General features: G+C 43.6%; 1 protein-coding gene across 2 annotated transcripts in view; it reads left to right on the top strand.

Annotated features, from left to right (window-relative positions):
• Positions 1–3,692, top strand: part of smg7 (SMG7 nonsense mediated mRNA decay factor) — a 170,676-nt gene extending 166,984 nt beyond the window's left edge. For both annotated transcript variants that reach the window (XM_068037396.1, XM_068037395.1), the window contains exon 23: positions 1,487–3,692. In XM_068037396.1, the coding sequence (XP_067893497.1) occupies positions 1,487–1,600 (114 nt within the window). In that variant the 3' untranslated portion in view covers positions 1,601–3,692. The remainder of the gene's footprint in view (positions 1–1,486) is intronic.
• The last annotated feature ends 12,853 nt before the right edge of the window (positions 3,693–16,545 follow it).

Genomic DNA, 16,545 nt, shown 5'->3' with positions numbered 1-16,545 from the left:
ATAGCTGAATTGATTACTCCACATTTCCACCTATCCCGATAACCTTCCACCCCCTTGCTTATCACGAATCCTATCTATCTCTGCCTTAAAAATATTTGATTTATGATTTGATTTAGAGATACAGCACTGAAACAGGCCCTTCGGCCCACCGAGTCTGTGCCGACCATTAACCACCCATTTATACTAATCCTACACTAATCCCATATCCTACCACATCCTCACCTGTCCCTATATTCCCCTACCACCTACCTATACTAGGGGCAATTTATAATGGCCAATTTACCTATCAACCTGCAAGTCTTTTGGCTGTGGGAGGAAACCGGAGCACCCGGATGAAACCCATGCAGACACAGGGAGAACCTGCAAACTCCACACAGGCAGTACCCAGAATTGAACCCGGATCGCTGGAGCTGTGAGGCTGCGGTGCTAACCACTGTGCCGCCCCAAAGACTCTGCTTCCACTGTCTTTTGAGAAAGAGAATTCCAAAGACTCGCCACCCTCAGAAAAAATTTCTCCTCATCTCTGTCTTAAATGGGCGACCCCTTATTTTTAAACAGTATCCCCTAGTTCAAGATTCTCCCACAAGGGGAAACATCCTTTCCACAACCACCTTGTCAAGACCCCTCAGGATCTTATGTTTCAATCAAGTCGCCTCTTACTCTTCTAAAACACGGGGGCACAGTCTCAGGATAAGGGGCCAATCATTCAGGACTGAGATGAGAAGTTATTACGCTCAAAGGGTTGTGAATCTTTAGAATGCTCTACCCCAGAGGGTTGTGGATGCTCCATCATTGAATACATTCAAGGCTGAGATAGATAGATTTTTGGTCTCGTAGGGAATTGAGGGATATGGGGAGTGGGCAGAAAAGTGGAATTGAAGCCCAGGATCAGCCATGATCGTATTGAATGGCAGAGCAGGCTTGATGGGCCATATGGTTTACTTCTGCTCCTATTTCTTGTGTTCTTGCTGAGACTGACCTATGTGTAACTCCAGTCACACACCAGCATGGTTGACTCTTAGTTGCCCTCTGAAGTAGCCCAGCAAGCCACTCAGTTGTATCAAACACAGGCAGTGTTGGCAACTCCCACATTCCAAGAATGTATTAATAAAGTATATTGTTGCACTGAGGGCAAACTGAATACAGAAAAGGCTTCATACATTTAATTTCTCTTTGCTAATGTTTTCTGGAATGCAAAGAATTTCTTGCATTATTCTGATAATCCTATCCAGTGTCCTACAGTAACCTACCAATTTTGTGCCAAGTCAGCAGAGGTGACTTCAGTAGAACATCATATATTTACATAGTTGGAGGTCGGTCTTGGGGGAAAAAAAACTTGCTCTACTAATTAGGGCAGGGGTGCTCATTGTCAGTGTTGAAACTGATATGCCTTTACTCTGAAGAATTTCTCTTTGTAGACTGTTGACATTCCATAATGAATAGATTTCTTAATTTTATTTCTTCCCCCACCCTCCATTCTTTTCAGTCAATCTGGTCAAGTTCAATGATGCATCCTGGACCCTCTGCACTGGAGCAGCTGCTAATGCAGCAGAAACAGAAGCAACAGCGAGGACTTGGCACACTGAACCCACCACACTGAGAGGCACAATGGCATGACCGGTGAATCCAGGTTACACAACTCAAGGCATGTTGGGTTTGCATTACAGCCCACGGTCCCCTGCAGGTGGCAGCCCTCTCTCCTCTGTGTTTTCTTGCTGTTGAGAGGGCGTAAGCACTCCACCAGTGCTGCGTGTGCACAAAGCTGCTGCTGAGGAAAAAAACAGAAACAAGAACATTACATGCTTCCTGTCACTTCCAGAGGAAGGTCCATCACCTGCCTCACTCAGTTATCTCCTAAACACTTGATTCTGCTCATTCAAAGATCTCCTATGTTCTTCTCCATTTTATACATCTCTAATATGGTTGGGCAATGAAGGGAGATGAGATGGGGAAGGAAAAGCCAAGTGGGCTGAAGTAGTGTGGTATTGTTTTTTTAAAAAAAGCGAGGAGAATCAACTAATGAATGCTCTGCTAGTGAGGATGTGGTTGCGTTTTTTAAATCCTCTATCATCTTGGTTTTTGAGAGTGATCATTTTCTGCTCTGTTAAGGAACAGGTGTGCTTGTAATCTCTAAATGTAGTGACACTGGCCCATTCGTCAGCTTTCCTCGAACCTATTACGTAAGGATGTGCGGAGGCATTCTGTTAGTGAATTTGTATGAAGGCAACTTTTCAGACAGGCAAGGGTTTTGTGTGTTTGAAAACAGCTTCACATCACTGCACCTTTAGTTAATAGATTTTTTAAAAGGAAAAACTAGTTGTTAATATCAATAGCTGCAGTAGTAATTACAATATTAAATACTTGTGATACTGTTCTGTAGCAGTCCTAGCTAAAATGGTGATAAGACGTGCAGCAGAGAGCTCTGCTTAAAACAAAAAAAGCAGTAATTGCTAAAGATTTTAAATTAGTGGTTTTTGATTATAACAGTAGCTATAAATTTTACTATAGCATACCAACCTTGAAAGGGGTTAATTTATCTATTTAGTTCTAGTTCAGGCTTCTTTTAATTACTAGATAAGAACAGCTTTTGTCGGCTTCTGTCTGATGGTAATTTTTATTCCCAATTTGGCAGCGTCTTTCAAAGTGGAAAAAGGGTCCAGCAATGCTGCTGGTTCAGCAAAACGGGGCACAAAGCAGGTGTGAGTGAGTAAGTGGGCCACTTGTACTTGTGGGTGTTCGTTGCTGCTTGTGGCCACCTGCTACTCCCATTTACAATTTAAAAGAAATATGAAAAGCATGGGTCATGCACTGTGGTCATCATATCAGTAAAGGTTTCAGGCTCTTGAATGTAAAAAAAAAATTGTCCTATTTGAGCTTTGTGGAAAGATCTGAATGTATTGTTTGCAGACTCATGGAAAATGCCTGTTAAAGCCATTCTTTAAGTCACAGTAATGAAAATGTACTTTCAGTAGAAACTCTTTCAATTGAATTTCTAATGGCAAAAGCTGATGTAACTGTGCAGGAACACAATGCTTTCTGTTCTTATTTGGGGATGGAAGAGTTACATTGTCTGAGTTCTGTTCAAAGCCAATGTCTCATGCTTGTGGGGGAAAGTATGGAGCTCAGATGGGTGCTAGGACAATTCAGGCCAGGTTGGTAAGAAGTGCAACACTAGGAAGAAGTGGAGGAAAGGAATCAGTTTATTTTTGAGAGAAAAATGATATATAACAACCTCTTCACAGTAATAAAGACTTACAAATTGAAAATAACTAAGACAACCCCCACTCCCTGTGTTTTTTTTAAAAGTTAAACAGTGCCCTCCACCAAATTTTGAAGTGCAGCTCCACAGCCAACCCACTGAAACATTCCACTGTTCTGCTCTGGTCACCTAACTTTCCAACTACTCTGGTACTGAATCACCTCGCACCCCCAGGTCTATTCACTGAGCTGACAAGTCCCAGAAGGTTAACAGAAGTACCAGGGCATGAATTCACAACCTGCATGCATGTATGCTGTTCAGAATAGTAATATTTCTGGGGAACAGGAGCACTGCAAGAAAGATTATAGGGCCCTTGGAAAAAATGGTTTCTGTTCTAAGCTTTTGTGTTCATGTCTTTTTTGTGTAAGAACTTGTGCAGCAATTGCTGGAATCAGCTTTGCCTTCAATAAATGAAACCATGTTCTAAATAAAACTGTTTATGTTTAATCACTTGTTCTTCTGTGCACAGTGTTTTCCTTTTAAGGATGGTCCTTGAAGGAAAAATCTACAAACATTGGTGTGGTGCTAAACTTACATTAAATACTGTTGAACATGCAAGATAAGTTGTGTTGCGTGCTACTTAAATTTTCATAATTGTCTACATTTTGTTTTAACCTGTACAGGGCAGTAGTTGAAAAGGTCAGCCATGATTCCTGGCTGCTATGTAGTGACCTCTTTTAGAAGTGGTTGAGGACAGGATTAGACTTGTTTGTAATGTTCCCACCATTGAATAAGATGGTTTGTATATAAAGGATGGTCACTTGATTAAGGTACTGAAGCACTGTAGCTGCCTACGAACCGTACTTCAGCTGTGGCTCAGTTGATAGCACTCCCGCCTGAGTCAGAAGGTTGTGGGTTCAAGTCCCACTCCAGGACTTGAGCACAAAAATCTAGACTGCCACTCCAATGCAGTACTGAGTGTGCTGCACTGCTGGAGGTGCAGTCTTTCACATGAGACGTTAAACCGAGGCCCTGTCTGCGCTCTAGGGTGTTATTCCTGGTGTCAGGAGAACATTTAGAGGATAATGATCATTGTATCACAAGATTTAGGTTGGCTATGGGAAAGGACAAAGAACAATTAACTGGGGGAAAGCCAACTTCAATGGGGTAAGAATGGATCTGGGCCGAATAAATTAGTATCAAAGGTTGGCAGGAAAAACAGTAGCTGAACAATGAGCTACCTTCAAAGAAGAGGTAGTTCAGGCACAGTCAAAGCATATTCCCTCGAAGGGGAAAGGTAGGGCAAACAAATCCAGAGCTCCTGGATGACAAAAGAAGTAGAGAGTAACATGAAGAAAAAATGTGTTTATGACAGATGTCAGATAGATAATACAATGGAGAACCAGGCTGAATATGGAAGGTTCAGAGGGGAAGTGAAAAAGAAAAGCAGAGTATGAAAAGAAACTAGCAGCTAATGTAAAAGGGAATCCCAAAGTCTTCCAAAGGCATATAAATAGTAAAAGTGTGGTAAAAGGTAGAGTAGGGCCTAAAAGGAAGATTTATGCATGGAAGCAGGGGGAATATCTGAGGTATTAAATGAATACTTTGCAGCTGTCTTTACCAAGGAAGAAGATGCTACCCAGGCCATGGTGAAAGAGAAGATAAATAATACACTGGAAGGATTTAGAATTGATGAGGTATTAGATGGGCTGTGTATACTTAAAGTTGATAAAGCACCAGGACTGGATGAGATGCATCCAAGGATACTGAGGGAAGGGAGAGTGGGAATTGAAGAGGCACTGGGCATAATTTTCCAGTCTTCCTTAGACTCCAGGGTGGTGCTAGAGGACTGGAAAAAATGTTACACCCTTGTTCAAAAAAGGGAATAAAGATCAGGCCAGTCAGTTGAACGTCGGTGGTGGGGAAACTTCTAGAAACAATACTTCGGGACAAAATAGTCATGTGGACAAATGTGGGTTAATTAAGGAAAGCCAGCATGGATTTGTTAAAGAGAAATAGTGTTTAACTAACTTGCTGGAGTGTTATGAAAGAGTAACAGAGAGGGTTGATGAGGGCAATGCTGTTGATGTGTACATGGAATTCCAAAAGGGATTGATACAGTGTCACTACTGACTTGAGCAAAGTTATAGCTCATGGAATAAAAGGGATAGTACCAACATGGATACGGAATTGGTTGAGTGACAGGAAACAAAGAGTAGTGGTTAATGGATATTTTTCGGGAGGGTTTATAGTGGAGTTCCCCAGGGGTCAGTGTTGGGACCATTGCTTTTCCTGATATGTAAATAACTTTGACCTTGGTGTACAGGACACAATTTCAAAATTTGCCGATGATAAACTTGGAAGCATTGTGGACTGTGAGGAGGATAGTATAAAACTTCAAAAGGACATCAACAAGCTGGTGGAATGGGTGGACAAGTGGCAGATGAAGTTTAATGTGGAGAAATGTGAAGTGATTCATTTTGGTAGGAAGAACATGGAGAGACAATATAAAATAAAGGGTACAACTCCAAAGAGGGTGCCGGAACGGAGGGACCTGGGTGTATATGTGTATAAGTCATTGAAGGTAGCAGGACAGGTTGAGAAAGCAGTCAATAAAGCATACAGTATCATAGGCTTTATTAATTGGGGTATAGACTACAAGAGCAAGGAGGTTATGTTAAACTTGTATAAGACACAAGTTTGGCCTCAGCTGGAGTATTGCATCCAGTACTGGGTACTACATTTAAGAAAAGATGTGAAGGTATTGGAGAGTGCAGAAAAGATTCATGAGAATGGTTCCAGGGATGAGGAACTGCATTTATGAAGATAGATTGGAGAAGTTGGGACTGTTTTCCTTGGAGAAGAGAAGTCTAAGAGGAGATTTGATTGAGGTATTCAAAATGATGAGTTTGGACAGAGTAGATAGGGAGAAACTTTCTACTTGTAAAAGGATCGAGAACGAGAAGGGCACAGATTTAAGGTAATTGGCAGAAGAAGCAATGGTGACATGAGGAAAAACATTTTCACGCAGTGAGTGGTTAGGATCTGGAATTCACTGCCAGAGAGTGCCCTGGAGGCAGGTTCAATTGAGGTATTCAAAAGTGTTACGACCGAGGTGGAAGGAGTGCACTGTTTATTCTAGTTCCATTTCTCCATAAATCGCAACATATATTTAAATTTTCCCACTTACTGATACGGTCAATCATGCACTCTTTTTCACAGAATAAAACACATTAACCAGGTTTCTTTAATGAGCAACAAAATTATCAGTATTATAAAACAAGTCTTAACCAGTAATGAAGTAAAGCATAAACACACAGATTAAAATTTTAAAGTTCCCTTTTTACCTTAGCCACTCATACACATATACACACACCGGTTAACCAGAAAAATAAATGGGATTTTTGTTCAGAGCTCTGTTACAGACAAAAAAAAACACTTGGTCTGAATACTTGCTCATTTTGAAGAAAACAACAGATGAGATATGTTCCAAAACTGGCATACAGTCTAGCCTCCGAATACACTTGGGTCACTGGGCTGTTTTACAACAGTTCTTTCCAGGTGGCGTTGAGAATTAATTTAGCAGGCTTTTCTTCAGACAGGAGATGAGATGAGTTGACACAGTGGACTTCTTAGGGTCTTTTAGAGCGGTGTTGGAAAGCTGGGCTGAGTTGTGGTCTTCCTTGGGAATCCTCCTCTTCAGGCTATGTAAAGAGATGGAACAGGCTGGGCTAAGCTGGGATTCTGTCCTTCATTTTTTTAAACTGCAACAAATTCAAAGTGAAGCTGGAAACAGAAAATCCACCTTCTGACCTGTGACTTCTCTGCACTCATATTCCCCTTTTACCAAGGTTTCTGTTCTATTTTTAATGAGTCATGTGACAACCAGTATCATTGTTGCCGAACTAGTTCTTTCAGTGTCCTCTTGACCCTCTTGGGGAAAAAAAACTGGTCTAACATTTCTTCATGACTGAATTCCTCAAAATATTTTTAATAAAACAATCACTTTCATAACACTGCCACCCTTGGAGGAATAAAACACCATTTTTAAATGTTTCATTACAAAGTGTGGGGAAAAATATATGAAAAATTTTAAGACATTTTCGCACTCATACTCATTCACTCTTGTAGTTAATACAGTTTTGCTGTGTACCCTTTTTTCATGTAACTCAAAGCAAAGTTAGATTCTTGATAAAGGATCTGCAGTAACATTTTTTCACGCAATGTGGATAATCTTTAAGCGATAAGGTTGTAATAATAAACTCCATCAGAATAGTCTGGCATTCTGGTTTTTAAATTTTTCAACAAAGTTTATCACCAAATCAGCTGACTGCAACCTTCCAAACATAGCCCCCCAGTTGTTCCAAGTGATCCTTCCAAGTGTCATTGTAGACCAGCACATCTTCAAGGTAAACCATCTGGTTAGGAATACTGCCTATCCCTTGGTTCGCTAGTCTTTGAAAAGTGGCTGGGGCATCCCCTAGCCTGAATGGCATCGCCCGGCATTGGAAAAGACCGCCTGGTGTGACAAATGCCGATGTTTCTTTAGCTCGGAGTGTCAGAGAATCATGCCAGTATCCCTTTAACAAATCTATTTTTGTAAGAAATATGGCACTGCCCACTATCAATACAGTCTTCTAAGTGAGGAAGTAGGTAGGAGTCTGCTTTTGTTACATTAACTTTTCTGTAGTCTATGCAAAGTCTAGTTGAACTGTCGGGTTTAGGCTTTAATACTACTGGTGAACTCCAGCTGCTTTGATTGCATTCTATTAGGTGGTTCTCCAGCATGTATTGAATTTCGGCTTTTACCTGGGCCTGTTTCTCTGGACTTAAGCAATAAGGATGCTGCTTTATAGGAAAGGATTCCCCTACAACCACATCATGTGTGGCTGGGGTTGTTCCTGAGCCACTTTGCAAGCTCTCGTGAACTGTTCCTGGAACACGGATACATAATCTAGCACAGAAGATTCGTCCCTCTGTTCTTGAAATCCTTTCTTTAATTAGTTTTAGAGGGTCTCTTATCTCATGTCCATAAACTAATTCAAAAGGACTAAAACCTGTAGACTCATTAGGTGAATCCCTAGTGGCAAACAAAAGAAATACTGTCCCTTTATCCCAATTATCCCAGGACAGAATGCCCTGATCATCGTTTTGAGGGTCTGATGGCACCTTTCTAAAGCTCTTTGTGTCTGTGGGTGGTATGCTGAAGACTTTAACTGTGTTATACCTAAATTATCCATAACTTCCTGAAACATTTTAGACATAAAATTGGAACCTTGATCTGACAGAATCTCAATCGGTAATCCATATCTAGTGAAGAACTGCATTAACTTCTCAACAATTACCTTAGCAGAAATTGTTCTCAAGGGAATGGCCTCTGGGAACTGACTAACCATATCCATGATAATGAGTATATATTGGTGTCCCGCTTTTGTTTTTGGTAAAGGCCCTATACAGTCTACCAACACCCAACTAAGTGGTTCCCCAAAAACTGGTATGGGAATTAGAGGTGCCAGTTTTATGGCAGGTTGTGGTTTTCTCACAATCTGGCACTTATGGCACATTTTACAAAACTGCATCACGTCCTTGGAAAGACCTGGCCACTAAAAATGTTGACGTATACATGATTGGGTCTTCCACATCCCCCCATGTCCCACTATAGGAATTTCATGCGCTATCCTTAATAATTCCCGACGATACTTTGGTGGTACCACTATCTGATGAAATACCATCCATTCTTTGTCTGCAGGACTGTGATGAGGTCTCCACTTCCTCATCAGCATCCTAATTTTGATATAATAGCCTTCTGGAACTCCTTTTGCCTCCACTTTTGTTAGAGCTGATTGTGCCACCTTATTTAACACTGGGTCAGCTTGCTGAGCTGTGATCAGAGCAGACATATTAAGCTTTTCCTTTGGATTATCCAAATCCCCAAAGAACGTTTCAGATATTTGACTATCTGATGGTGCTGCCAATTTTACTTCCGACAATGGAACTTGTTTAGCCATTGCTCGGGTTACTACACATGAAAGAAAAATTCCTGGAACCTTTTCCTGCAACTGTTCTGTCTCTTGTAACTTCACTTGGTATTTTCATGACAACTGGAGAAGCTACTACTTTTGAACCGGCCAAATCATTCCCCAGGAGTAGGTCAATTCCGTCTACTGGCAAACTGTGGACAATTCCTACAGTTACCGTTCCAGACATTAGGTCACATTCTAGGTGCACCCAATTCAAAGGTACAAGGTATAAAACTCTCTGCCGATACCATTCACTAAAACCTTGGAGAGTGCACTCTCTGGTAGAAATGTTATGCCTTTCCCTAGTAAAAGAATTTGGGTGGCTCCTGTATCCCTAATTATAACTATAGGTTTTCCTGCCTCACTTGAGGGATAAAGTGTTACTTTTCCTTTCAACAAGAATTCCCTATAACTCTCAGGTATCCTATTCACAACCTTGCACTCACATTAGTTTTTGTACTTGGCCTTACAGCTGCAGTCCTAGCTACAGCCTGATCTGTTGTGCTCTTGGTCAGGGCCCCTTTCTCTGCATTGGCTTTGTGTGCCCAATAAGTCCCATGGGATTTTCCCTCCAAATTCCAGCATTCCGCAGGAAGATGTTCCACCTTGTGACAATGATAACATTTAGGCTTGCAAACCTCATTTCCACCCTCAGCACCTTCCTTTCTGGCCTGAAGAGATCCTGGGGCGTTGCCAGCTGTCCCTTGTTATCCCTGGCTACTTGCCTTCCTTTCACCCTCCCACCTTCTATCCTACTCTGGTTTGTGGGGGTGATGGGGAAACTAAAGTAACACACAAGTTCATAATTAGAATTAGAACATTACAGCGCAGTACAGGCCCTTCGGCCCTCGATGTTGCGCCGACCTGTGAAACCATCTAACCTACACTATTCCATTTTCATCCATATGTCTATCCAATGACCACTTAAATGCCCTTAAAGTTGGTGAGTCTACTACTGCTGCAGGCAGGACGTTCCACGCCCCTACTACTCTCTGAGTAAAGAAACTACCTCTGACATCTGTCCTATATCTATCACCCCTCAACTTAAAGCTATGTCCCCTCGTGTTTGCCATCACCATCCGAGGAAAAAGACTCTCACTATCCACCCTATCTAACCCTCTGATTATCTTATATGTCTCTATTAAGTCACCTCTCCTCCTTCTTCTCTCCAACGAAAACAACCTCAAGTCCCTCAGCCTTTCCTCGTAAGACCTTCCCTCCATACCAGGCAACATCCTAGTAAATCTCCTCTGCACCCTTTCCATAGCTTCCACATCCTTCCTATAATGCGGTGACCAGAACTGCACGCAATATTCCAGGTGCGGTCTCACCAGAGTTTTGTACAGCTGCAGCATGACCTCGTGGCTCCGAAACTCGATCCCCCTACTAATAAAAGCCAACACACCATATACCTTCTTAACAGCCCTATTAACCTGGGTAGCAACCTTCAGGGATTTATGCACCTGGACACCAAGATCTCTCTGTTCATCTACACTACCAAGAATCTTCTCATTAGCCCAGTACTCTGCATTCCTGTTACTCCTTCCAAAGTGAATCACCTCGCACTTTTCCGCATTAAACTCCATTTGCCATCTCTCAGCCCAGCTCTGCAGCCTATCTATGTCCCTCTGTACCCTACAACATCCTTCGGCACTATCCACAACTCCACCGACCTTAGTGTCATCCGCAAATTTACTAACCCACCCTTCTACACCCTCTTCCAGGTCATTTATAAAAATGACAAACAGCAGTGGCCCCAAAACAGATCCTTGCGGTACACCACTAGTAACTAAACTCCAGGATGAACATTTGCCATCAACCACCACCCTCTGTCTTCTTTCAGCTAGCCAATTTCTGATCCAAAGCTCTAAATCACCTTCAACCCCATACTTCCGTATTTTCTGCAATAGCCTACCGTGGGGAACCTTATCAAACGCCTTACTGAAATCCATATACACCACATCCACTGCTTTACCCTCATCCACCTGTTTGGTCACCTTCTCGAAAAACTCAATAAGGTTTGTGAGGCACGACCTACCCGTCACAAAGCCGTGCTGACTATCGCTAATGAACTTATTCTTTTCAAGATGATTATAAATCCTGTCTCTTATAACCTTTTCCAACATTTTACCCACAACCGAAGTAAGGCTCACAGGTCTATAATTACCAGGGCTGTCTCTACTCCCCTTCTTGAACAAGGGGACAACATTTGCTATCCTCCAGTCTTCCGGCACTATTCCTGTCGACAATGACGACATAAAGATCAAGGACAAAGGCTCTGCAATCTCCTCCCTAGCTTCCCAGAGAATCCTCGGATAAATCCCATCTGGCCCAGGGGACTTATCTATTTTCACACTTTCCAAAATTGCTAACACCTCCTCCTTGTGAACCTCAATCCCATCTAGCCTAGTAGCCTGAATCTCAGTATTCTCCTCGACAACATTTTCTTTTTCTACTGTAAATACTGATGCAAAATATTCATTTAACGCTTCCCCTATCTCCTCTGATTCCACACACAACTTCCCACTACTATCCTTGATTGGCCCTAATCTAACTCTAGTCATTCTTTTATTCCTGATATACCTATAGAAAGCCTTAGGGTTTTCCATGATCCTATCCGCCAATGACTTCTCGTGTCCTCTCCTTGCTCTTCTTAGCTCTCCCTTTAGATCCTTCCTGGCTAGCTTGTAACTCTCAAGCGCCCTAACTGAGCCTTCACGTCTCATCCTAACATAAGCCTTCTTCTTCCTCTTGACAAGCGCTTCAACTTCTTTAGTAAACCACGGCTCCCTCGCTCGACAACTTCCTCCCTGCCTGACAGGTACATACTTATCAAGGACATGCAGTAGCTGCTCCTTGAATAAGCTCCACATTTCGATTGTTCCCATCCCCTGCAGTTTCCTTCCCCATCCTACGCATCCTAAATCTTGCCTAATCGCATCATAATTTCCTTTTCCCCAGCTATAATTTTTGCCCTGCGGTATATACCTGTCCCTGCCCATCGCTAAAGTAAACCTAACCGAATTGTGATCACTATCACCAAAGTGCTCACCTACATCTAAATCTAACACCTGGCCGGGTTCATTGCCCAGTACCAAATCCAATGTGGCATTGCCCCTGGTTGGCCTGTCTACATACTGTGTCAGAAAACCCTCCTGCACACACTGGACAAAAACTGACCCATCTAAAGTACTCGAACTATAGTATTTCCAGTCGATATTTGGAAAGTTAAAGTCCCCCATAACAACTACCCTGTTACTCTTGCCCCTGTCGAGAATCATCTTCGCTATCCTTTCCTCTACATCTCTGGAACTGTTTGGAGGTCTATAAAAGACTCCCAACAGGGTGACCTCACCTCTCCTGTTTCTAACCTCGGCCCATACTACCTCAGTAGACGAATCCTCAAGCGTGCTTTCTGTCGCTGTAATACTCTCCTTGATTAACAATGCCACACCCCCTCCCCCCCCCCCCCCCCCCCCACTCTTTTGCCATCTTCTCTGTTCTTACTGAAACATCTAAATCCCGGAACCTGCAACTTCCATTCCTGCCCCTGCTCTACCCATGTCTCTGAAATGGCCACTACATTGAGATCCCAGGTACCAACCCATGCTGCAAGCTCACCCACCTTATTCCGGATGCTCCTGGCGTTGAAGTAGACACACTTTAAACCAGGTTCTTGCTTGCCAGTGCCCTCTTGCGTCCTTGTAATTTCCTCTGCCTGTTTGGCCTTTGAAACCTTCTGGTTCTCTCCATGGGTTCTTACTAATGGAGGGAGTGAATTTTTAAATTCTTCCAGGAAAATTAGTTCCCTAAGGTTCTCATGAGTGGCTTCCTTCTTTAGTGCCCATATCCAACGATCAAAATTAATTTGCTTTACCCTCTCAAATTCTATACAAGTCTGCCCAGACAATCTCCGGAAGTTCTGAAATTTCTGCCGACTAGCTTCAGGGACAAACTCATATGCAGCGAGAATAGCCTATTTTGCCATCTCATAACCTGCAGAAGCCTCCTCAGAAAGCATAGCATAAACTTCATGAGCTCTGCCCATCAACCTGCTTTGCATAAGCAGTGTCCAGCTTTCCTTTGGCCACTTAATCTGTTTGGCTATCTTTTCAAAAGAAATGAAAAATGCCTCTACGCCCTGTCATGGACTTGTATTTTCTTTCTCCTCAAATAAAAGAATTCTATGCGCCTTTCTTCTTCTCCTTCTTCTTTGGCCTCCTTGTCTCAAGAGACAATGAGTAAGCGCCTGGAGGTGGTCAGTGGTTTGTGGAGCAGTGCCTGGAGTGGCTATAAAGGCCAATTCTGGAGTGACAGGCTCTTCCACACGTGCTGCAGATAAAATTGGTTGTCGGGGCTGTTACACAGTTGGCTCTCCCCTTGCACTTCTCTTTTCCTGCCAACTGCTAAGTCTCTTCGATTCGCCACACTTTAGCCCCGCCTTTATGGCTGTCCGCCAGCTCTGGCGATCACTGGCAACTGACTCCCACGACTTGTGATCAATATCACAGGACTTCACGTCGTGTTTGCAGATGTCTTTAAAGCGGAGACATGGATGGCTGGTGGGTCTGATACCAGTGACGAGCTCGCTGTACAATGTGTCCTTGGGGCTCCTGCCATCTTCCATGCGGCTCACATGGCCAAGCCATCTCAAGCGCCGCTGGCTCAGTAGAGTATATATGCTGCGGATGTTGGCTGCCTTGAGGACTTCTGCGTTGGAGATTCGGTCCTACCACCTGATGCCCAGGATTCTCCGGAGGCAGCGAAGATGGAATAAATTGAGATGTCGCTCTTGGCTGCCATACGTTGTCCAGGCCTTGCTGCCGTACAGCAAGGTACTGAGGACACAGGCTTGATAAACTCGGACTTTTGTGTTCCATGTCAGTGCGTCATTTTCCCACACTCACAGCCAGTCTGGACATAGCAGCGGACACCTTTCCCATGCGCTTGTTGATTTCTGCATCGAGAGACAGGTTACTGGTGATAGTTGAGCCTAGGTAGGTGAACTCTTGAACCACTTCCAGAGCGTGGTCACCTATATTGATGGATGGAACATTTCTGACGTCCTGTCCCATGGTGTTCATTTTCTTGATGTTGATGGTTAGGCCAAATTTGTTGCAGGCAGCCGCAATCCTGTCGATGAGTCTCTGCAGACACTCTTCTGTGTGGGATGTTAATGCAGCAACGTCAGCAAAGAGGAGTTCCCTGACGAGGACCTTCCGTACTTTGGTCTTCGCTCTTAGACGGGCAAGGTTGAACAACCTGCCATCTGATCTTGTGTGGAGGAAAATTCCTTCTTCTGAAGACTTGAATGCATGTGAGAGCAGCAGGGAGAAGAAGATCCCAAACAGTGTAGGTGCGAGAACACAGCCTTGTTTCATGCCACTCAGGATAGGAAAGGGATCTGATGAGGCGCCGCTATGCTGAATTGTGCCTTTCATATTGTCATGGAATAAGATGATGATACTGATGTAGCTTTGGTGGACATCTGATCTTTGCTAGTAGTTTGAAGAGACCACATCTGCTGACGAGGTCAAAGGCTTTGGTGATATCTATGAAAGCAACGTAGAGGGGCATCTGTTGTTCGCGGCATTTCTCCTATAACTGGCCAAGGGAGAACAGCATGTCAATAGTGGATCACTCTGCTCGAAAGCCACACTGTGCCTCAGGGTAGACACGTTCAGCCAGCTTCTGGAGCCTATTTAAAACGACTCGAGCGAAGACATTCCCCACTATGCTGAACAGGGACATTCCACGGTAGTTGTTGCAGTCACCGCGGTCACCCTTGTTCTTATAGAGGGTGATGATATTGGCATCGCACATGTCCTGTGGTACTGCTCCCTCATCCCAGCACAGGCAAAGCAGTTCATGGAATGCTGAAAGTATAGCAGGCTTGGCACTCTTGATTATTTCAGGGGTAATGCCGTCCTTCCCAGGGGCTTTTCCACTGGCTAAAGAATCAATGGCATCACTGAGTTCTGATTTTGTCCAGTATCCAGGGCGGCACAGTGGCGCAGTGGTTAGCACTGCAGCCTCACAGCTCCAGGGACCCGGGTTCGATTCTGGGTACTGCCTGTGTGGAGTTTGCAAGTTCTCCCTGTGTCTGCGTGGGTTTTCTCCGGGTGCTCCGGTTTCCTCCCACAAGCCAAAAGACTTGCAGGTTGGTAGGTAAATTGGCCATTATAAATTGTCACTAGTATAGGTAGGTGGTAGGGAAATATAGGGACAGGTGGGGATGTTTGGTAGGAATATGGGATTAGTGTAGGATTAGTATAAATGGGTGGTTGATGGTCGGCACAGACACGGTGGGCCGAAGGGCCTGTTTCAGTGCTGTATCTCTAATCTAATCTAATCTAATCCATGACTGGCAGAGACTGGGCTGCATTGAGGGTGGTGTTGTAGGGTATTCCCAAGCGCAGAGGCACCTGCCGTAAATATCATACTGTTTAAATATTATTTGAGTAACCAGTAACATATAATATTAGTGAACAGTGAGGAGGTTGCAAAGCACCATGGGGCTCAGTTAACTTAACCACATTCCACAGGAGCTGAGTAATCCAATCTCAAATAAAAGGCTAATTAAAATGAAAAGCAGACACCCTTGTGGAATGCTGACAAAGGTGCTAGCCTGTAACGAGGTGAAAACATCATGAGTAATCACCTATCTGTGTATGGGCCGGTCATGCAGCCCCTCTATGCCTAGTAACCACTTCTATTGGCTCTAATAATCAATGTATATAATCGATAATCATTGTGATTGGACCATGTCCGGCCGGGATGGGCTGAGTAACTGTTTGAAAATGTATAAGTATGGATGATTTTCCTTTGTTCAGTGGAGAGGCATCTGGACAGCCCAGTGACCTGCTCCTCGCTGGCGTAACTAAATAAACTGTTTGACATTGGAGCAGACCTGACTGTCGAGTGATTCTTCTAGATTCATTCCCGCTAACAGTGGTATCAGTGACAACATTTACCCTGGAGTACAGTTCTTGGTAGTGCTCCACCAAGCGGTCCATTTGCTTGCGTTGATCAGTGATCGTGTCCCCTGATTTATACTTGAGGGGGGCGATCTTCCTGATGGTTGGCCTTTAAGACTGTTAAAAAAACAGTGCACCTTCAAGGGAGAGAAGATTGTAGAAATCTGGGGACACAATGTCCCACAGCTGCATTTTTGGTTACCCTGAACTACAGCAGCTCACATAGTATGATGTATCCATTTTGACTGTGTGGAGCTGGCAGGGCGATGGCAGTTGGTTCTGAGAGCTTTTTCCAGAGAGGCGATCTGGAGATAGGAGTTGTTCTATTCTCTCTCAAGAATAATTCGAC

Source organism: Heterodontus francisci, chromosome 8 (genome assembly GCF_036365525.1).
Source record: "Heterodontus francisci isolate sHetFra1 chromosome 8, sHetFra1.hap1, whole genome shotgun sequence".
In the NCBI taxonomy this organism is placed as follows: domain Eukaryota; kingdom Metazoa; phylum Chordata; class Chondrichthyes; order Heterodontiformes; family Heterodontidae; genus Heterodontus; species Heterodontus francisci.
Note: the sequence above shows the minus strand (reverse complement) of the source record. Positions and strands in the feature narration are given on the sequence as shown.